Source organism: Aplidium turbinatum, chromosome 18 (genome assembly GCF_918807975.1).
Source record: "Aplidium turbinatum chromosome 18, kaAplTurb1.1, whole genome shotgun sequence".
NCBI classification, from domain to species: Eukaryota; Metazoa; Chordata; class Ascidiacea; order Aplousobranchia; family Polyclinidae; genus Aplidium; species Aplidium turbinatum.
Window position 1 is genome coordinate 21056564 of NC_137489.1, and position 22598 is coordinate 21079161.

Here is a 22598-nt window from a genome sequence, read left to right on the forward strand (position 1 = left end):
ACAGCAGCATCATTCATTGTTACTACAATTAAAACTACTAAACAAACACACAAGTGTAAAATTAACTATAGCGAGAAAAATGAAACAAGATTTTTCAATAAATCTCTTAATTTTTTAAATACGTCTGTGGCCCACCTCAAAATGCTTCTATGGCCCACCAGTGAGCCATGGCCCACTGATTGAGAACCGCTGCGCTAAATGGAGAGGTATTCTTGACATGGGTTGCTCAAACGAGAATATCGAGGCACACATTTTTTTTTCATTTTTCAAACACGTTTTTGCTTTTGTAATTGTGTTTGCTGGGTGTGATTGTGAAGCATAAAAAGTTTTTTTGATTTTTTGGACACAGTTGTAACACAAGTTTGCTACATGACATTTGGTGAAGCCAACAGTTGGGAATTGGAACAAAGGTTGTTTGTGCATTCGCGTAAATAGCGTGAAACCGGCAGTTTTCTGACAAAGTTGTTAATGCATCATCAACTAATATTAAAACACCGAAGTGGCCAGACATATCCTGCTCCTCTCTGTCGCAGACACAACGAGGTGTCTGATGTAAGCGACACCGACACTTATGCTTGTGATAGAGGTCGTCAAGCTCTTAACAAACAACTGGCATTTTTATTGTGAAAAAGCAACAAGCAAGTGATATTTATATCTTCGTAGTACAAAAATAGTCAAAATATTCAATATTAGACATCCTATATGAAAAAAATAAAGTCTTTTTTCACGATCAAGAACAAAACTGAAGTATGCGTCTTCTACTTCAGTATGACCTATTCATCAACTGATTGAAATTAAGCAAAACAACTTTGTAATCTACCATCTAATTGGGCTCATGGCAAAGAATGGGTAATACCTAAAACTTGTCAAACCAATAATTATAAGCAGTGGACTAACCGGGCTTTTTGATTGCCTTTGTGAAGCTTTAAATTGTCTTTCACTTTCATCCTCTTCTCGATATAACTGAAATAATATAAACATAGCAAAACTCTGTCAGGAAAAAAGTCAAATCTATTGATTTTGCAATAACCAGTAAAAATTCAGTTAAACAACATTGATTGTTAAAAACATGAAGCTTAATTAACTCAAACAAAACAAGCAAAGTTACCACCCGACATGTCTTCGAGGATGATGGTCTTCGTAATAAAAAAAAGGTAATGACGAGTTTGTGAATGGCTAATGAGTCCAATCCTGGCTTTAAAGGTTCGGTTACATTTGGTACATTTAAGATCCCTTGGGAGAACTGGTTGTAGATGTAACTGTTGTTTTTTTGTATTTTCTTTTTCTTTGCTGCAAACGCAAACGCTGCAACACCTTCATGAGTACCAGATCTCCAAAGCAGCCTATCCTCTGCAGTTTCCTCCCAGTTTGTATAATTGATATTGCACTTTTTAAGATAACTCTTCAGTGAGTCCTTATACCGCTTCTTTTGTCCACTTACTGAACGCTTACCTTTAGCCAATTCTGAGTAAAACATTTGCTTAGGGAAACGCTGGTCTGGCGTTCGCACTACATGTAAGCGCTATCTGAGTTGGTTTTGAATAATGCGAGACTCAATGCTTGTTGATTCAGCCTCTGCTAGCATGCTTAAATTTGTTCTTTTTTCTTCCAAGCTGATATTCACAATTTTGCACAGACAGCGGTTGAAACCTTTCAAGAGTTGTAATATGGTTTCGGTGGGTGGTCCAGGTTTCAGAAGCATAAAGTAGTGTTGTGAGAATTACACAGTTATTATCAGCATATGGAAATTCCATGATATGTTGTAGCTTTTGATTTACTTTTGAGGCGAGCGAGGTTAAAAAGCTTTCCATCCATGCAGTAAGATATGTCAATGCCAGATCATAGTGGACTATTTTCAAGATAGATGGAGTAAAAATTACAAAAAGAGTTGGTGCTATTACGCAGCCCTGTTTCACTCCAGAGTTGGCCAAGAAAGGTTCAGAACTATTGTTGCTGGTCTAGACTCTGGCAAGCATAGCCTATCGTCATGAAGAAGATGCGAGATATAAAGAATCGAATGTTCTTCACGACACTTTTCTAGCAATTGTCTGCAAGGGAAAATATCATTTTCAGGCGTTTTTCTTTTTAGACATAGAAATGCCATACAATAACATAGAAAAAGCATTGTGTGTACTGGAGTATGCTAGAACACAGTCGAATAACTGTGCTGATACTGTGCAGCGTGCATTTGCGCAACGATTTGGAAGAAAAGGGCCAGATGGAAAGCAGCTTTAGACATGGCATAAAAAGTTCGAACAAGAAGGTTGCTTGTGCAGAGTAACAGGATCTGAGCGGAAGTCAACGCCAGTAGAGAAGATTCGCAGAAAAGTTGTGAACAGTCCAACAAAGTCCATAAAAAGAGCGAGTTTTGAAGTTAAAATTCCTGAAACAACAGTTTGGCGTGTTCTAAGGAAACGATTGCACATGAGACCCTACAAGCTGCAACTCGCCCAAGCGTTTAAAGCAGACGACAAGGTAAAACGTTAGCAGTTCTGTATTGATATGCAACAGAAACTGGAAGAAGACCAGTTCGATGAAAAATTGATGAGGCCACTTTTCACACAAGTGGTAAAGTGAACAGGCACAATGTTCGAATTTGGGGTGAAGAGAACCCCCATGTCACAGTGGAGCATGTAAGGGATTCTCCAAAAGTGAATGTTGTTTGTGCAATTTCCAAGAAACATGTTCATGGCCCGTTTTTCTTCGAGGCTAATGTGAATGGCGATAATTATCAGTACATGCTGCATACCTGACTTATGGATGAACTCACTGCAAATGAAGCTGAGGACTTCATTTTCAAGCAGGACGGTGCTCCACGTCACTGGAAGCTTTTGGTGCGAGCTTACTAGAATGAAAATCTACCAGGAAGATGGATTGGACGTGCCGGTAATAATGACAGTGTGCTGCTAAAATGACCTCTGCGCTCGCCCGACCTGACTCCCTGTGATTTCTTTTTTTGGGGATATGTGAAAGGTTTAGAGTACGTAACCCCTCTTCCCGCAAACCTAGTAGAACGGAAGCAGAGAATCACTACTGCGTTGGAGACTGTTACAGAAGATATGCTGCAATGAGTTTGGGACAAACTCGACTACCAACGTGTGCCGTGTTGCTGGCGAAGCACACATTGAAAATTTATGTACATTTTTGAAAACCGATAACACATGTGTTGTGCCATTGATAGCGTGACTGCAAATCACAATTTGATTTGACATGAAATTTAATATGTTTACCCTTGTACCTGTCAAGTTTCATTGGTTTGAAGTACATACTTTTTGAGATAGCTAAGTCTTAAAAGATGTCAAATTTTTTGAAACACCCTGTAGTATCGAAGCAATGAGACAATGATCTGTCCAGTATTCGTCAGCTCCAATGACAGCTCTAGTAAGGAGTACATCTTGTTGGTCACGAGATCTTACAATTACATAGTCAATGAGATGCCAATGTTTTGACCGCGGATGTCGCCAAGAAACTTTCAGGCGGTTTCTTTGATGAAATAAAGTGTTGGTTATCACCAGGTTGTGCTCTGCACACTTAGTGAGAAGAAGGGTTCCGCTAGAGTTGACTTTCCCCACTCCCTCTTTTCCAATTGTACCTCTCCAGAGATCCACTTGTTTTCCGACTCGTGCATTAAAGTCTCCGAGAAGAGCAACTTTGTCTTCTCATAAAGCGTGGCACAGAATAAGATCTAATTAGTTATTGAAAACTTCCTTGACTTCATAAGATTGAATAGCATAAATCAAAAACAATAAATAATACTATACATAGCTCAGTCTAACAGAATGTTAACACCTTTTGTGTTTGTTCTTGTTTATACGTAGCTCAGTGCAGATTGTAATTTCAGTCATTTAGTATCAATATTTCACGAATATCTGTTGTTTTGTTTAGATGAATTAAGCTAATTTTCCTGACGAGGGGAGAAAGTTTTGCCAAAAACGTTTGAATTTATGTAGTTATCTTTTATTTGATGTATTGTGTTTGAAATCTGCAATTCAATCCTATCAAGTTACTATCAATTATCTGTGTATGGTATTAAAAAATTATCTCTCTACCAAAGCTATACTATTTCTTGACTTCATCTTCTGCGTCAACTGTGGGGGCGTAAGCACTGCTAACAGTTGCGTGTTGATTGTTGGCCAGTTTTTTTTGGAGTGTCATCAGACGAGAGTTTATAATTCCAACCGGCTCTTCTGTCAATTTTGGGAGGAGGCAATTTTTAATCGCAAAATTTACGCCGTGGATTCTCGGATGTACAAGATCTTTCACCACCCTTTCAGAAAAAAGTGAAATTGCCACATTCTTTCCTTAGTTGACCCTCTTCAGTTCTCCTGGTTTCGCTAAGAGCCACGATGTCTAAGTTGAAACGCTGCAGTTCACAAGCCATGATCGCAGTTCGTCTTTCTGGCATATTTGAGCTGGAATTATCCATTAATGTCTTAACATTCCAGGTTCCAACTTTCATGGTTACATATTTCGTTTTTCGACCACAAGTAAGGTGAACCCTCTGGCATAGGCGCCGACTCCGGGGGGGCGGAGCCCCCCCGTGTATTTAGCTCGGGGTGGCTGCCCCCCCGCAGATTATTTAAAAAAAATCCTAAATCAAATGTTTCTAAGTTCAGATTTGCGTTAGTTTGACCTTCATTGCGGATCGATCTCAATTAAAAGATCTACTTGTTGCAACAAGAGCGCTGCTCCTAAGATAACAAAAGAAACAGAAGTACGGTAGTTGATAAACGCCAGCATGGTGCCGTTGAAGCATAGCAACAATGATTGAAAAACGTTTTTCTTGATTTCTTCCGCTTTGTTTTTTCTTGGGAGTGTCAATAACGAGGTGCAGTTTGCTGTTTGCTCAGTTTAGTATCTACGCGTATTTAGAGCTAAAGTTCAAAGTGACCAGCATATAATTCGAAGTAGCCTACAGGCCTCGAAATTCGTTTTTGTTGACGGCGGACAAACGTGTCCGGTCTGAGCAGCTATCTCAGCGGACAAATCAAGTCTCACGGCGGACACACCAGTTTTAGCCGTCGATCGTCATGCTTATAATCACTTTATCTTGGTAATAATTCTTCGCCATTTCAAAACTCTAACTACGGTTTTAGAAGGCCTTTTAAAAAATCAGTTAAGTCACTCTGTAAGGCTTTCATCAGACCAACGACTTGCGCTTGAAGCGTCAAAGCGCCGTGTAGCTGGTCAATACGTCACATAACTGATTAATTTTCACCGAACGAGGTCGTGTGGCTTACTGCGTCACAATACTTGGCAGGAGTCGGAAAATTTCTACACAACGCTGCTATTTTCCGCTGTGCAAAGTTTCACAGGCTTTTTTCTTGAGGTTTATTTTTGCGTGTCATGCGAGCGAAAGTGAATTTTCCTTGGGTCTTTTCTTTCTTACTGTAATACCAAAACTTAACAAATTTTGTTGCATCTTGCTGTAATAGCCTACTCGTATAATCTAATTTAGTAACCAACCTTGCCGTATCATTATTACTCGGAGATCAAAGTCAGACATTGTGACGTAAACCTTGAACTAAATTGCGCGTGATTAGTGTAGAAGTACCTGTAGTCCTATCGATTCTTAGCGAAGAATTCACTTTTGTTACGCTGATTTAATGTCATCAATTGTTGAAGCAACGTAAAAATCGAAAGTTTTCCTCCTTGAATAGAATCTAAGGAATACAGTATTCACATTTTCTAGATGCGCGTTAGAATGCGCTGGAAAATATATTATCGCAGCAATTGTTCGTGCTATGCAATGACGATTTGTATCGCTAGTTCCTGTGTTATTTCTCGGCGGACAAATATGACCGATCTAGATGGTACTTCCTGCGGACATCTCATGCTGTGACGGCAGACATGTCCGCTGTGAATTTCGAGGCCTGGGCCTACATTATAAAGCTTGGCGATATACAGTACAATGGCAGATAGACGCAAACAAACATCAATGCTGACATACAAACATCAGCATTTTGAATGTAAGCAATCAATCCGCTAGACAGTTTGCCCCCCCGGCAATTTTCAAAACCCGGCGCCTATGCCCTCTGGCCACGGTTTTCCACACAGGTTGAGGTAAAGCAGACTATGTTCAGGGCACCTTTTCTAGCCCTTTCCCTATTCAGGTGAGCAGAGCGGATGCTAAAGAGGGCTGCTCAGTCGTGATAACTATTGCCAAACATCACTTAAAAAGAAAGACCAACTGAACCAAGTTGCAACCACTAACGTGCCGAGTCCGCACTAGAAACTTCCAGCTTTCACTTGCCTGTTGCAGTTACGCATTATCGATTGCCGTTAGGTTTGATAGGTTGATTAACGAGGGCTTGATGGCGCACACTCAACAAGCACACATAAACTTGACAGGGCCACCAGCTTTGTTCAGTGGCAAGTCAAGCCGATTAGAACTGGCGGCATGCTGCAGCCTATATCCATCTTCACAGTCACAGCTGATTGACTTAATGCGCCTGTTCCGCTGTTGGGGACTTGGGTACTTTACACCAGGGCTTCCCAAACTGGGGGTACTGCAAAAAGGTACTGCATATTAACACTTCTGTGCGAGATGCTGTGACAGTTATTAGCTTTATTAAGAGTCGTGCACTCAATAGTGAAATGGACGCGGAGTGAAATGGAATCGGAGTTAAAACTCTTTTGGAGTCGGAGTTAAAACTCATTTACTGCATGGTGAAGTGAGGTGGCTTTCAAAAGTCAAAGCTTTAAAATGGCTAGCCAATTAACTTTGAAAACCGAAATCGTGATTTTTCCAACAGAATAAAGTTCAGTCTTGGTCCACCATTTTCGTAATGACATCTAACTTTTGAAATTATGCCAAATGTCAGATTTCCTTGAAAAACTAAACGAATTAGAAAACATCAATAGAAAACAAAGGAGAAAATATCAATATTTTGCATTGAAATCTAAAATTGATGCGTTCATCAAAAAACTGAACATCTGGAAACAAAAATTTCAAAATGATTTATCTGAAATGTTCTCACTTCGCCTACTGTTCCAGCTAAACAACATTGAAACTGCCTTGAGACCACTAACAAACACCGAGTCACGGCTGGACTTGCTTTGTGGCAAAGTGGAAAGCAGTCACACCCATCAGGCCATCACACTGATTAAATGTGTTTGCTTTTTTGTTTTGTTTCCAGTAGGCTGCCAATAGGCTTCGTTGTTATGGTCAGAAATAAATAAAAACAAACTTAACTGAGTGCCGGCAAATTGTTTTTGGTTTTCGTTTGATCTAAGCTTTTTAATAAATATCACAAATGAACATTTCGCACTGTTCATCATTTTAATCATAAGGGGCCGCGAAACATTTTAGGAGATTAAAAGGGGTCGCGAGCAGAAAAGTTTGGGAAGCCCTGCTGTAAATTACGTTTTGTCTGGCCTCTACCTTTCGAACAACCTGGCATGGGTGACCCTTTTGGAAGCAGTTAGCTCCCGCCAGTACAGGGCTACAGGTCACTGAGGCATGGGAACTCTCTTACCACATTAAGGTAATAGTTCGATGAGAAACTATATTTGAGGTAATTTGCTCTGCTTGAGTTTTTCACTTGGCATTAAGCACTTTTCGTAGTATCAACACTATTAACAGTATTTATTGTTTTATGTTAAAACAATATTTGTAACCATACATTTATAGTTAGATGAGCAGCAAATAAAACTTTTCCTACCTCAATGGCTTCCATGATGCGTTCGGTACCTTTTATGCTTTCTATAGTTGTCTGCGTTGCCATGCCAACTTCACTTGATGACGTCTCACCAGGAACCTGACCAAAACATATATTTGATTCCATTTGAACAATTGCGAAGAAACCACCACCAATAAAAAACAAAATCCCAATTTTCAATTTTCGATATGAATTTCAGACGAATAAAAACTTATGTACAGTAGGCTGCATTAACAGACGAATCGAGCTATTGCTTTATTATCCATTTTATCACATATGATCATCATTATCACATGACTGGATTCATCTGGAAACGCATTCTCTAACAAATTTATGTTACCTCTGATTACAGGATATAATATGAAGAAAACCGACAGTAGCGCAAAGAAACATTAAAGAATAATATTAAACATAAATAGAAGAGACAAGATCACAAAATAAAGTTATCACAAACAAAGTATATATACAGTAATAAAACAATTAATCTGAATACTAAAAAGTTTGGGTGTTCATCAGGACAATTATCGTTTCTAGCACTACCGTAGTTTCTACGTTCATCTGATGAACGTAGCAACTAGTGCTAGAAACGAAAACAATTAATGCTATTTAATATTACAAAGTCAGTCAAAGAAGCCAAGCAGAACAAATTACATTAAATTCAGTTATTATTTTCTAATAACCTCTTCAGCTTGTTTCACTTTCCTGAAGATCTATTTGAATTAATATGTGCCGATATATCGATATCGGTGATATCGGCCATTTTTTGAGTATCGGTAAAATTTAGCCGATACTAAACACGTAAAAAAAAGGCGTTTGCTGCGGATTTTCTACAGAAGCAAAGATATGGATTTTTTAAAGTAGTAACTAACGTCACATTGATATGTAGAAAAATAATAATCTCTTCAAATTTTTGATATGTCACACTCTCATGACTTCTTGCGCGCACGTTTTAAAGGGATACTAAAGGAAAAACCTGACTTGGTGATGGTACACGTTCTTGTGTTTAACATGCTACCATAAAACGATTTTCAATAAAATTTTGCCACATTGCGGTCTGATCAGCATTCCGCGCGTGCGTTTGTCAGAGCTTTCAAAACGGGAATGGGCGTGAGCAGCCAAGCGTGCGGCTGTACAGTCTACATCACTATAGACTAGCAATCAGCTGATCGAGCAATAGTTGTTACTGCGGGCGATTTAACTGTAGCCTATGTATGTATGTACATCAAAACATCAGACAGTTTGCTCAAAACATCAGGTCTGATGTTAAAACATCAGATGTGGTAAAATGGCTTTTGTTATTGCTGTCGATAGTGACGTATTCTAGAGCAGTGTTTCCATTTTTTGGTCATTTTTAAAAAAATTAAAAATAAATAAAACATTGGACCTTGGGCCTTGCCAGTGCCATTGAAAACAATTTTTTTTCGGAAATTTTTTTTTAAATGTATTCTTGAGTGTTCAGTTTACGCATTTTAATGCTTAATTCCCGTTTGAAAATTTTATTTACTATGCCTTTAACATTGGTTGCTTACAGTGATTCTTTCACTTAAACAAAACTTTTGTTTCAGCAGTTTTGCGTTGTTCGATTCTTAAGTTGTGTAAGGAGACTCAATTCCTCCAATATTTATCATTTGTGTTTCTTTTTTACTCTCAGCAGAGTATAGAACTTGTAAAAGTTTTTCATTCATACAACGTCATGACTTAAATTATATCTGAAATTCGCATAATGACGTGACATCATCTAAACGTAACAGAAATATATAAATATAAAAAAAAAACACAAAAATGTGACGCAAATCGGCAACATCAAAAGACATAGATGTTCTTTGACTTGTCAGCAGCAAGTGGTGATAACTGTGGCTGTGGGAGTTCGTTGCGCAGCCTACTTACTCTGACATTGTTTAAGCTTGATGAGCTTATTATTATTTATTATTATTATTACAATTATGCCAATTTTGTTTGAGAATTATTAAAATAAAGTTCAACCAGCCTCATGTTTAAAAAGAATATATATTTCGCTACATAATTAGCATCTTCAGTTCTGCAAACAAACAAACAAATTACTGCAATGACTGCTGCATAAAGGGAAACTATGCTGTAAGCCTCTATAATCAAAATTAAAATGATGAGCAAAATTTCTTCAACATTTACACATTAAGAAAATTGTTTACGTCATGGGATATAAAAACCAATGTTTAAAGTGAAGAATAAAAACCAAGAATGGATTTGGCAAATCTTCTCTCGTCGGTAAATGGCAGTTCACTCTAAGAGCCATCAATAGGTAAAGTAAAGTGGTATCAAGAAATGCAAATCATTCAAAAACGGCAGTTCAGTTTGTAAAATGAAAAATCAATTGAAATTGTTGATGTGGTTGCCAAGGAACAAATTTGTTTGCGAAATTAGTCTGCGAGCAGTAATAATGAAACATATTTATGCAAATTATAAAGGTCATACATTATAAAGGCGAAAAATGGAAGGTTTAGGTTCTTCAACGAAAATAACTTCGAAACAATCTGGAAGGGTGGGTTTATTCTTGATAATATTGGGGTGAAATCGGTGAAAATGTTTTAGTAAGGCTGCTTTATCTGAATTGTCCTTGCAATCAAAGCTGTTCCAGTTGTGTCGGTGACCTGTCCATCTTACGGAAAAGGGGTTTTTAGTTTGGCCAACGTATTGATTTTTGCAGATCCTGCAAGTTGCGACGTAAATTCCAAAATTTTTGCAGGTTAAGTTTTGTTTCAGGTTAATTTTTTTTCCAGAGCATGCAGTTAGAAATGTGGTAGAAGGCACCATACTCGTTTGATGATTTTTTCTGTTCCCGCAAAGTGCACATTGTCCACAAGGTTGCGATGTCCCTGTTTCAGGTTTAAGATTTGTGCTTAGGGAAATAGATTTATAGTTCGTTAAGTGGTTTGCAAGTGTTGCTGGGCGTTTAAAAACGACTGCTGCATTGGGTTTTAGTTTTGCTTCCTTGGTGGTAACTTTCAAAAGGTGTGGAAAAGAAGTGGCCCAAATAATTTTTTTTAAATTTTGATTTCGTTTAGTAATGCTAGGTCCAAGACGCGATTTCCATGTTTTTGCCAAGGTGATTATTTCTTTCGTGATAGTTTTGTTGAAACCCGAGTCTATGCATTTTTTATAGAGTTTTTCCAAACTGGCCAGGTAATGATCTTCACGTTCATTAAGTCGGCGCATGCGAATTGCCTCTCCATAGATGATTGACTTGAAAACATGTGTGGGATGATGAGAACTTCCGTGTAAAAATTTTGAGTTAATTGCAGTAGGTTTCACAAAATTGGTTGTAAAGAATTTTGCTGGGGCTTTCTGGTCAATAATATGATGGACATCTAAAAATTCTACTCCTGTGCCATCTTTTTCTGTTGAGACCATCCTGAACTGTAGCTTTAAATCCCAATTTTCAAAGACTTGCCTTAATTTTTCTTGAATGTCGTTTGTCAAATCTGCACCGAATGATATAAACATTATGTCGTCTATAAATCTCTTGAAAATTTCTGCCCGGTTGATAGTGGTAGCGACTGATCTAATAATGTAATGCATACAGATGTTTGCAATTGATACCGAATTGTTGTCACCAGTCACTATTCCTTTTTCTTGTTTGTAAAATTTGTTTTTGAATCGAATGATGACGTTTTCCAAACACAACATGATTAACTGAACGAACGTTTCTTGACTTTTAGATTTCCATGTTGTGTGTTTTTGCAAAGCGTAACTGGTTGCTGTTTGGATGAGATTCCGGCTCACACTGGGATAAAGAGAAACAATATCAGCTGCTACCAAGAACAGATTGTTATTTTTGAATTGATTTTGAAAGTCTTTGTTTTGTTGACATTCAATTAATTTAGAAATATAATATTTGCTGTCTCTACAATATTCGTCTACTTCTGACTGACAAAAATTTATGCTGATTGGCTGTAGGAGTGACTCAAGGAACGCTGTTATTCTGGAGGTAGTAATGTTACCCGCGGATTGGAGCAGTCTAGTAGGTATTTTAAAAACATCAATCTTTTTTAATTCTATTGGATTAATTTTGTGCGTTTTAAACAGGGGATATGCATAACCAACTGTATTATCACAAAAATACTTAGAGCTGGAACCGGTTTTCTTCTGGTAGCCTGTCGGCGTAATTTTTATTCCAGTGGTGTGAAATAATAAATTATCATCTACAACACCATCTGTGTGAAGCTTTTTGACGAGAGCTTCCGCTTGTTCCCGAACAGAGTTTAAGTGCTTATCAACGTTGCTAATACTCAAAGTTTCAATCTCTTGAAATTTCTTTAGCTGATTCTCCATGATTTGTTCATAATCCAAAAAATCTAAAATTACAATTTTTCCATCTTTATCAGAACGACAAATAACTAATATTCTGTTGTTGACTAATAATTTCAAATTTTTTAAACTTTCTCGCAGTTCCTTGTTCAAATTATTCCTGTCATAGTAAGACCGTTTGACCACCTCTCCAATGTTCCTTAGTTTAGCTGTCACCATTTCTGTGTAAGCGTTAGTTTCCTCATCTAAGTGTTCTTTGTTGGGTCTCGAAGTTTTCGGTATTCTGAGTTTATTAGGTATCATTTCTGCGTGGTGCTCTTCTTGCGAATTTTTCCATTAAAAACTGCTTCCCATTCAATTCTCCGTATATGTTTTTGCAAATCTAGCCATTCTGCTTCTTCAGTTGATTTAGTCCAATTTGGTGTTGGTGCAAACTTTAAACCAAAAGTTAAATGGATTTTTTCGTTGTTGCTAAGGGCATAAGATGATTTATTGAGGATCATTTTTTCTGTTCAATCAATAGCAGTGTGTTTACGTTGGTATTTTTTTCGATTGCGGTATCTTTTCTGTACTTTTCTTGTTTTTTCGCTGCTGGTAATTTATTTTGGTTGTAATTTTTTCTCTAAAGACGATTTGTTTATTCCAAAGCCACTTAAATTTGTTTATAAACCTGAGTTTTTCAGACAAACGATGTTTTTTCAATTGCGTTTTTTCAATCTTGTTTATTGAAGGCCAAATGTTTTTCAAGAAATCTTTGTTTTGCTGTTCCAACATCTGAACCTGGTTTTTAAGTTTCCTCTTCTGTTGCATAAGGAGTAGGTCAAAATCTATGCCTTTTTTATAGTTTGAAGGTAACAGCACATTACACTTTACGCATCTTCTCAGAAAAACAACTTTTTCTAAAGCAGTAACGTATTTGCTGTTTTCGCGTTCGGCCTGCATGTCCTGGGGGTTCTTCGGTTACTTGTCAAATTGATAAAGTGAATGTCTTCTGAGACACCGAGACCTAACCCTGGCACGCCGTCAGCAAGAAGCGGTTGACTTGATCACATCGAAAATTTTGTTTGAGAATTATTAAAATAAAGTTCAACCAGCCTCATGTTTAAAAAGAATATATATTTCGCTACATAATGAGCATCTTCAGTTCTGCAAACAAACAAACAAATTACTGCAATGACTGCTGCATAAAGGGAAACTATGCTGTAAGCCTCTATAATCAAAATTAAAATGAGCAAAATTTCTTCAATATTTACACATTAAGAAAATTGTTTACGTCATGGGATATAAAAACCAATGTTTAAAGTGAAGAATAAAAACCAAGAATGGATTTGGCAAATCTTCTCTCGTCGGTAAATGGCAGTTCACTCTAAGAGCTATCAATAGGTAAAGTAAAGTGGTATCAAGAAATGCAAATCATTCAAAAACGGCAGTTCAGTTTGTAAAATGAAAAATCAATTGAAATTGTTGATGTGGTTGCCAAGGAACAAATTTGTTTGCGAAAATAGTCTGCGAGCAGTAATAATGAAACATATTTATGCAAATTATAAAGGTCATACATTATAAAGGCGAAGTGAACATTTGGGAGGGGTTCGGTTCATTCAAAACAAGCGTGAATTACAAGAAATAGTAGTAACAGTGGATAAATTAAAACCGTAGAAAACAGTAACCCTTGAAATTACAGTGAAGCCTATTATCATTTCTAAAAACATTCTATCTGATTTTGGGTAAGAACATTTTTTTAATGTTAATATTTGCATTTAAAATATGAAACCAAAAGTTTTCTCGGCTATCAAGAATGGAAGGTTTAGGTTCTTCAACGAAAATAACTTCGAAACAATCTGGAAGGGTGGGTTTATTCTTGATAATATTGGGGTGAAATCGGTGAAAATGTTTTAGTAAGGCTGCTTTATCTGAATTGTCCTTGCAATCAAAGCTGTTCCAGTTGTGTCGGTGACCTGTCCATCTTACGGAAAAGGGGTTTTTAGTTTGGCCAACGTACTGATTTTTGCAGATTCTGCAAGTTGCGACGTAAATTCCAAAATTTTTGCAGGTTAAGTTTTGTTTCAGGTTAATTTTTTTTCCAGAGCATGCAGTTAGAAATGTGGTAGAAGGCACCATACTCGTTTGATGATTTTTTCTGTTTAATGGCTTAAAAGATTCAGAAGACCCATATTTATATCTGTTCTAAGAGAACTTTTTCTTCTATTGCTAGTAGAATTTGACTAAACAGCAAAAATATAGTTTTTGTGGTATTTTTGCATATACAACATTATAGTTAACGAACTTTAACAGCCAAAATGGTAAATTTCAGCAATCGGTTGGATTGTTGTTTGAGAATAAGTGTATTGAACATCGAAATATTCTTATCTGCAGCATTGATGAGGAACTGAAGTTTGAACTAAGTATTAAATTAATGTTTTGATGCATTTAAGATGACATTTCAATGGTTGAAAGGAATGAAAATTATTGAGAGAGAGATACGTTTTTTGCCAACAAGTCACACTACGTAGCCTACAATAATAACCATTACACAAACAATCAAAATTTAAATTAAGCATGAACTAACCAGCAACAACGAGAAGGCTGCGAAGGGACCACTGACAGGTCTTCAAGTCAAGCAGCACCTAATGAAAATCCCACTGCACTTTTAAACACTCAAAAAATGTCACAAAACATTTTGCCTCCCTCATATTTAGGTCCTGGCTAATCGGCTATGCCCCTGGTAACTATAACGAAAAACAAGTGGTTTTTATGCAATCGTATTCAGCAGTAAAATTCCTTTTTGGTGTTGAAAGAGGGCATCAACTTCTGTGATTTGATCTTTTTCCGGATCACACCATCCCGTCTTTCGAGCCTAGCCACATGCATGGAAGCTTCTGTTACAAGCTTCACATGACGCTCTACAGCTTGATTGTGACATGGGTGATCAAGTTCAAACTTGTTTATTTTGAAATTTTGTTTTGCATCATCATTCATGACTTTGGTTGCGGGAGGTTCTGTGACATGAATTTCATCAAAATTTACCATGTTGTGGTAAAACTCGGCGTTGATATTGATCTCTGGTATGATAAAATTTCGAACAGTTATACTGTCTTCTCTGCAATAGATTTCACCTTTACACTTTTATCATCTGGTGTCATTTCAACATTTTTGCTTCTGCGTAGCGATACCACAATACTGACAACTTGCGATCGAATTGTATCATCATCGTCAGCCATCGTCGAAAAAAGAATGTTTTTGAGGTGAGCTGAGAAGCCATTACGTATCAAAGTTTTTGATGCAATGTCTCTTGCTTGCTTCTTAGGGAAATTGGTTGATTCATTTGAACACGCGAAAATAGTTGACAGCTATTTTTTTATTTTAGAGAAACAAAACTCTACCAGAATTCTCAAAATGCGACATGCAAGTGTCAACCATCTTGCATGTGACAGGCAACCTACTTTAAACTGTGCTAAGTCATTCTTAAGTTTTCCAGATACGACAACCAAACAAATTTGGTATGCATAAAATTGATCGGAATTCAAACTTTCCATAACTTCTTTTGGCATTTGAGAAAATTCAATAGAAGATAATGGCTTAATTAAACTTAACCACATGCCAATCAGACACTAAACCACTTTTCTCTTTGCCAATTGGGCTTGAAAACGAGTCGGAATTTAAAGAGACTCTATCCAAGTGCTTAAAGACATGCCTGAGAGGTAGTTCGTTAGTATGCAGGAGACAGATGACCTATTGCAAAGGTCTTTGCAGCAACTCTTCTAATATGGCAATGCTGCAATGGTGTTTACCTGTCATAATTGCGGTTGCACCTGAGCCTGTAATTGACAAATTATGCTGCAGGTCGGTATTTTCCAGTGCTTTGTGATTCTCAAATAACAATACAAACCAATTGCTGAAAATTTACTGTTTTGGCTGTTGAAGTTCGTTAACTATAATGTTGTATAAGCAAAAATACCACAAAAACTATATTTTTGCTGTTTAGTCAAATTCTACTAGCAATAGAAGAAAAAAGTCTTTTAGAACAGATATAAACATGGGTCTACTGAATCTTTTAAGCCATTAAACAGATTTCTAGCATCTGTAGAAGTGGAGATAGAGCAATTTTGACCTCAAGTAACCTTTGACCTCAGGTAGGAGGGTCAATTTAGGGGTAGGAGAACCAAAATTATGTTCGGGGTTGTTTTTTAGGCCCAAAGACAACATTACAACACCTTAAATCAAAATCCAAAACATTAAGTGAAATTCACTCCACCCTACTGCTTAGTGGTTTTGAATTTGTCTGGTACTGTGTGTCTCATGCAACTGATGTAGATGTTAATTGTGTAAGTATTCGTTCGGCCTTTGTGACCAGAGTGTCTCAGTGCTTTGCGCTGTTATACAAGGATAGTCACCGTTTGTTGTGTAGCTCTGATGAATATTCTTTCTGTGCATTGCATGTCGGGCATCAACCCTTCTAAAGGGTGTTTCATTAAGACGGATCGATAAAAACAGTAAATAAAACAATGCTAATGAGAAAATTTTATTGATTTCTTTATGGAATTTATAGAAATGGGCTTCATCACGAAAGATAATTTTTTGTGAAAAATCCTCATCGATTTGTCTTTGCTCGTGCGCCCAATCGGCGAACGTACGACGCTTCAAATGGTCAGCAGGCTTGAGTTCTTGTGTCAATTGAATTTTGTAAGCGTGTAGAGATAAATCTTTCGTAAAAATTCGATGCAACGTGGTTGCGGAGAGGTTCAATTCCTGCACGCGATGGCGAATAGAGGTGCCTGGACTCTCGGCCACATTCTTGCGCACTGCAGCAATGTTTTCCGCTGAACGGCATAAACGAGCACGCTGTTTCGAGAGATGATGCGACCTGGGAACCGAGAGTAACACCATTGCGTGCTCGTTTATGCTGTTCAGCTAATTAACTTTGATTAACTTTGTTTAACGTTGTTTTATTTACTGTTTTTATCGATCCGTCTTAATGAAACACCCTTTACTTTAAATTTTTATTTTAATTATATGCTATAATTAGGGATTTATAATGATTTATAATTATGCTGAGGTTGAGGTTACGTTGTTTCTTTGTTCTCCATTACATGGCCTGCCTGAGGATCCAGACATTTCACTCTTAATTGTCGTTTTTACCGTGTGCTGTTGTGTGTGGATTCACCTTTTTGTATTAAAATTCAGTATCGATAAAGCAAGCAAGAGGAATGCCAGGACACCTTTGCAATATGTGTTTACTTCGGATTTGAGTTTAACCGTTGTGAAGAATCATACATGTGTACAGAAAGACAAGTTTTTATCTCCACTTCAGACTCACTAAATAAAAACAATTGCAAGTTATGGTTGGGACAGGAAAAAGGAGGGATAGTAGTCAAGCATTAAGCTCCTACTCTTGTAACCAATCCCCAGTAAGGGCGAAACAGGCTGCAGAGGTTACTGGAATATAGTAGCGAAATTTGATGTACAATGCAATATCACTTAAATAGGCAAGGTCTCATTTAGCCACACGTCGAAGTATTTACCTATTCACAGATTTACAACACGCCACCAAAGTATACAGACAGTTTGCAAATAACACTCTAACTTACAATGCTTTCTTTGTTTCTGGCCAATAACTTTTCATCTTCTTCTTCTTGCTCCCTTTCTTTTTCTTCATCTGGGATGACAACCTCTTGGGAACGTTGCCACATCCTCAATGATCTATCCTGTCCGGATGTTGCAATGAAGTCCCCATCCGCACTTATGCACATAGTCCATGCGGCTCCTATGTGAGCCTGAATTACAAACTTTGAGTTAAAATACAGCATGTTTGATAGGACTCCTTACCGAATTTGGACCCTGTAACCTTTGGTATATACTATACATCACAGTAAAAATGTATACCGTACACACAAACAAATGCGATAGTGTACATGTCTCCAGCACTCATGCAAATATATTTTTAAATAGCGACAACTTGCTTTACTTCAAATACGATTCTAGTTCATGCCAACTTGATAAGTTAAGAACAGTGTTTTCAGCAAAAGCTTACAACACTTATAAGAAACTTTTAAGATGAAGATGCCTGACATAAATACGCAGTTTAACATTAAGTACAACAACAAACTTTTAGAACTTGAATGAGTATGAACTTATCCGCATCCCACTGCTTGATCAGGCCGTCCTTGCCACAGCTGAAGAACAAATGACTACTCGGAACAAATGTAACATTTGTCACGTCGTCATCATGAGCAAACAATGACCTGAATGTTTCAAAATTTATACTAAAAAACTCTGAAATTAAAAAGTTTGAACCAATGTATGAATAAAGTCACAAACAACTCCTAAACCAGTAAAGGTAGAAAGTTCTTGTCACTTGCTATGATTTAAATTTTAAACTATACCAACCCATCACAACAGAGTGAGCTGAGAAAAATACTTCTGTCAACCAGTGGAATACCCAGAAAATTTTCATGGACAAGTTTTTGAATTTCTTTTTTGCACAAGGCTACGTTCAATTCTGTTACTTTGCCAAACTAGTTTTTACTCAACAAAAAAGAAAGTGGGCAAGCAATAAGCTATAAAATGTATGTATGCGATTGCACTAATGCTCATGGTTATAAAATTGATGAGTAAATTTATCCAACGTTGCTTTCTTGAGTAAAATTTTGTAGTTTATTACTTTTGCATGCAATGTAGCCTTTGCAGAGATTAATAAACTTATTTACAAACCAGAGATAAGTTGCACATGGCATGTTTTAGTTCGTATATACTTAAAAGCTATAGTAGCACAGCGACCTGTATACGTACAGGACATGCTAACGTGCAAGCTTCAAATTTGATTGGAGGCCGGTCGGCTACACATAATAGCACTGAGAATCATTAGTAGAAGTTAATAGTCTGAGTAGAACTGTTCTCTACTGCACCATTAAAGCGACACATTTTCATTGTTCTCTTTACAACAAAATAACCAAACTGATAAAAAAAAACTTTTGGCCACATTGCATGGTCAAAATAGGAGCAATCACATAAATTATGGTGCCAGTCAGTGGCAACCAGTCAAACCATTGAAAAACACTTAAACCATCCTAACCCATGACAGCTATTCAAACTACACCAACCTGTGGCAGTCACCGAAGTCTAAACCCCATATCTTGACATTCTTATCTGAAGATCCACTCACAAGAAGGCTGCAGTCGGTGGATATGCTGACGCAGTTTGCTGGGAGTGAGTGACCGTATAAAGATAAGTAGAACTGAAAGAGTAAAACAAAGCATTGAAGTCAAACAACATTGACATAACAAAATTTGATTCATGAGAAACGAATGGCATATAAACATGAAGTCAATCAAATATAGTTATTACTATATTTGATTTAATTCGATCTGCTTTGCTTTTTTGCTTAGCATTGAGCACTTTTTGTAGTATAGTTTTTAAACATGAAGTCAGATGCATTAGTGCAGTGGTTTCCAACCAGGATGCCGCGACACTCAGGGGTACCAGTTACACTTTAGATGTCTTCAAATGGTTAGCTAGGATCATTAAAATGAAATTTTCATGCACGATTGTTTTAGAGCAAATTGTTGTCATACCAAGGAGTGCACCAGCATTGACAAGGGGGTCCAGGGGTACTTTTGGACCCGGGTCAGGGCTAATTTTAGGGGCCCAGAAATTTTCAAAACATCGCTTGCCAAATATTTAAAATTGCACTGTGGCAATAAAAACCTATACAACTTCACCCTTCTAAGTATGTTTAGATGCAATAAATGTTACTCTCATGTTATGCCATATGTAAGTGTCACGATTGATGAAGTAGTTTATTGGGATATCAAACGTAAAACAGTCAAATGAATAGTTCTATTTGTGAGATGATGGATGAAAATTCTTGAAGGACTTTACGAATGGTTCAGTACTTTCAACAAATATTCAAAATAACTGTTAACAGCAATAGATTTCAACACCTATGAATCTGATAATTGACTTCAATGTACTTTTTCTCGTGACTTCTGATACAACTCTAATCTCTTCTTCTTTGTTTGAACCTTCTTTGTCACTCCAGGGGTCGAGGGGCTCTGCCTTTTACCACCCTTGGGCAGTGGCGGCGACGCTATCTAGATGTTTGGGCAGGTGTCAAGCAGCCATTGAATTGACTCGTCATCTAGTTTACGCACACCATTTGGTGCAGTTATAGATGGTGTGGTCTGCAGTTTGTTCCTCCTTGCCACACTCACAGATGGCGGATGGAGCTATCCCTCATTTGTGCATGTTGGAGCGGAATAGTCCGACGCCAATACGCAGGTGGTTGAGCCGCACCCAGGCTTTCTTTGGCAAATGCAGTCCGGTTGGGTAGGGCTAGTGTCAGAGATGAAACTTTGGAGTCTTGAGGAGTTCTTCTTCCATTCCAAGATCCATTGGTGGTCCGCCCAGGTAGCCGCACTGATGAATTGTTCTTTAGCGGTTTTCATCAGGAGTTGTGCGGCACATACAAATGGGTGTCTTGATTTCAGTCGCCGAGGTTGCTCGCTCACAGACTTGTAGAGCCTGGAGTAGAGCAAGTGGTTGGGGTTCGTAGCGCAGCGAGAAAGAGACAAGATGGCTTCTTCGCGACAAAGCTCAGCTGGTTGGATGCCTGTAAGGACAGGGACATAGGCGCCGACTTTTCAAAAAACCTTGGGGGGCGAGAAAGGTGATGACGTCATAACGAGAACGCTATTTTACTCAAGTTAAAATAGCTTTTGATTAAGCTTACTGTCTTGTTTATATTGACACCTAGATCGCAAACCGAATTTATTAGAATCGCTGCTTGAAACGATTAGTTTTACTTTTACGCATGCAGTATGCCTAGTCGCAAAAATTTTGATATTGTTAGCTCATAATTGGAACAGTTGGAAAACAGTTCATTTCCTTTTCGTGCGAGTGAATAACGATCAAGACAGTGAAGCTATCGAAATAAAACGCAAAAAAATCATAATCTCAACCGGAGTGGAAACCCGCTATCAGTTTTATTACCTCATTTCGCTCGTTTTGCTAATTACTTACCTTCAAAGCGTTAACAACGGCGAAGTGTTTTCTCTTTTGTTTTTTATCGAAAGTCTTAATAAGTTAGTCTTTTATTGAATGACCGTATATACTCGAGATGTTAGCAAGTGATTTTTACCTCAAAGATAGGTTGGTTCAACTTATACACGAGACAAGCTGTTGTCTCCAGCTCTGCAGTTTACAAAATGAACGCATTTTTGCTGCAGAAAAATCATTGCCGACGTAGATTACGGAGTAAAAGGCCGAAGTAAAAGTTTTGAATACCTGTATTGGCAGTGGTTCGAACTTAATTTTCATATTCAATGATTTCTTGTCAATTCTAAACTTTATGCACTTGTTGAGCATTGAGCAATATATGCAAAGCTCACGAAACAAAACAGCAGAAAGAGCTGTTTGAAAAGATCAATTTTTTTATTATTGCGTGTAGGATATACAGTAATTGTTCTTATTACGTAACATTCCATGATCGTTGAAGTCGATGTCTAACCTTAGCGACCGCATAAAACAATGATGTCAGGTTGGCTAGGTGATAATAGCGGTAAGAGACGACGTTAATGCAGGCAATATCTGCGACCAAGACCATAAAACACCTTTTCTTTTATCGGTTTTCGATTCAATTCTCACACATTGTGAACAAAAAAATGCCTTCTGTTAAATCATAATTGATCTCACAGCGGGAAGACCTCGTTGAAAATAGCGTGTCTAATTTAGCTGGTTTACTTGATATTGCCCTGAATAGTTACGTGACTATTCCAGCAGCATAAGTTACTCTAAGATCTACTTTGAAATGTCCTCCAAGTATGTTAATGCCAATACTTAGATGAACCATCGAATGGCAGTGTCGGAAGCTATTCGGCTTATACACTGGAGAAAGAAATATCACCGATTTTCAGCTCAAAAGTAGGGGTTCGACCTATACTCGAGTACTATAGGCTACTACACGGTAGTGCAGGAGTGTATACTGTATATTGATGAGTGTATGGCAATGAATGAGATGTATATATTTTCACAATATTTACATCAATACAGTGTTTATTGAAGCAAAACACGGATGACAGTTTTGAAAAATGCATTTTTTTCTTTAAGCTGTATTCACGTAATTGTTCGTTGCGTCGATGTTTCAACTCGATAAAGTTTACTAAAATCGATTTCATATTTGAAGTCACCAAAAATCCAACGGACGTTTGGATAACTCGTGAAATAAGAATAAACATGCAACCTCGCATTTGCTTTTTCGCTACCACGCGTTTTGACTTTGAAGTTGCTCCTCACGCGCGGGAAGATAAGCAGTGTGTGACTGTGAGCGTGTCTGCCGTGCGCATCTCAGTAGTAATCCACGTTCCAGAAAAAGCCATGCGATCAGCTGCTGTTTTGCGGGCGAGAGCAACGTAGGCTGTTTTTCGCTTTCGCATTCTTTAAGTCCGATTAAATGATCAAAATCTCTTTCGTATAGTATTTTATCTTTGAAACACCACTTGTAATAGCGATTTTTGTTGCCCCTCAATCATAAATTCACGGGCCGCCCCCCCCCCCCCCCGGAAGTCGGCGCGTATGGACAGGGAGATGGTCCGATGGTGTGGGTCACAGGCATCCTGTCAAGATAGGCAAGCGTTGTTTATAGCAGAGTTGATTTGATGG

At 37.7% G+C, this 22598-nt stretch overlaps 1 protein-coding gene across 3 annotated transcripts in view; it reads right to left on the reverse strand.

The window, feature by feature from the left end:
- Window positions 1-22598, reverse strand: part of LOC145787768 (WD repeat-containing protein 3-like) — a 168818-nt gene that overhangs the window by 35164 nt on the left and 111056 nt on the right. For all 3 annotated transcript variants that reach the window (XM_082599589.1, XM_082599590.1, XM_082599587.1), the window contains 5 exons: window positions 19043-19176; window positions 18049-18184; window positions 17531-17716; window positions 7665-7760; window positions 898-963 (listed from right to left, as the gene is read on the reverse strand). In XM_082599589.1, the coding sequence (XP_082455715.1) occupies window positions 898-963; window positions 7665-7760; window positions 17531-17716; window positions 18049-18184; window positions 19043-19176 (618 nt within the window). The remainder of the gene's footprint in view (window positions 1-897; window positions 964-7664; window positions 7761-17530; window positions 17717-18048; window positions 18185-19042; window positions 19177-22598) is intronic.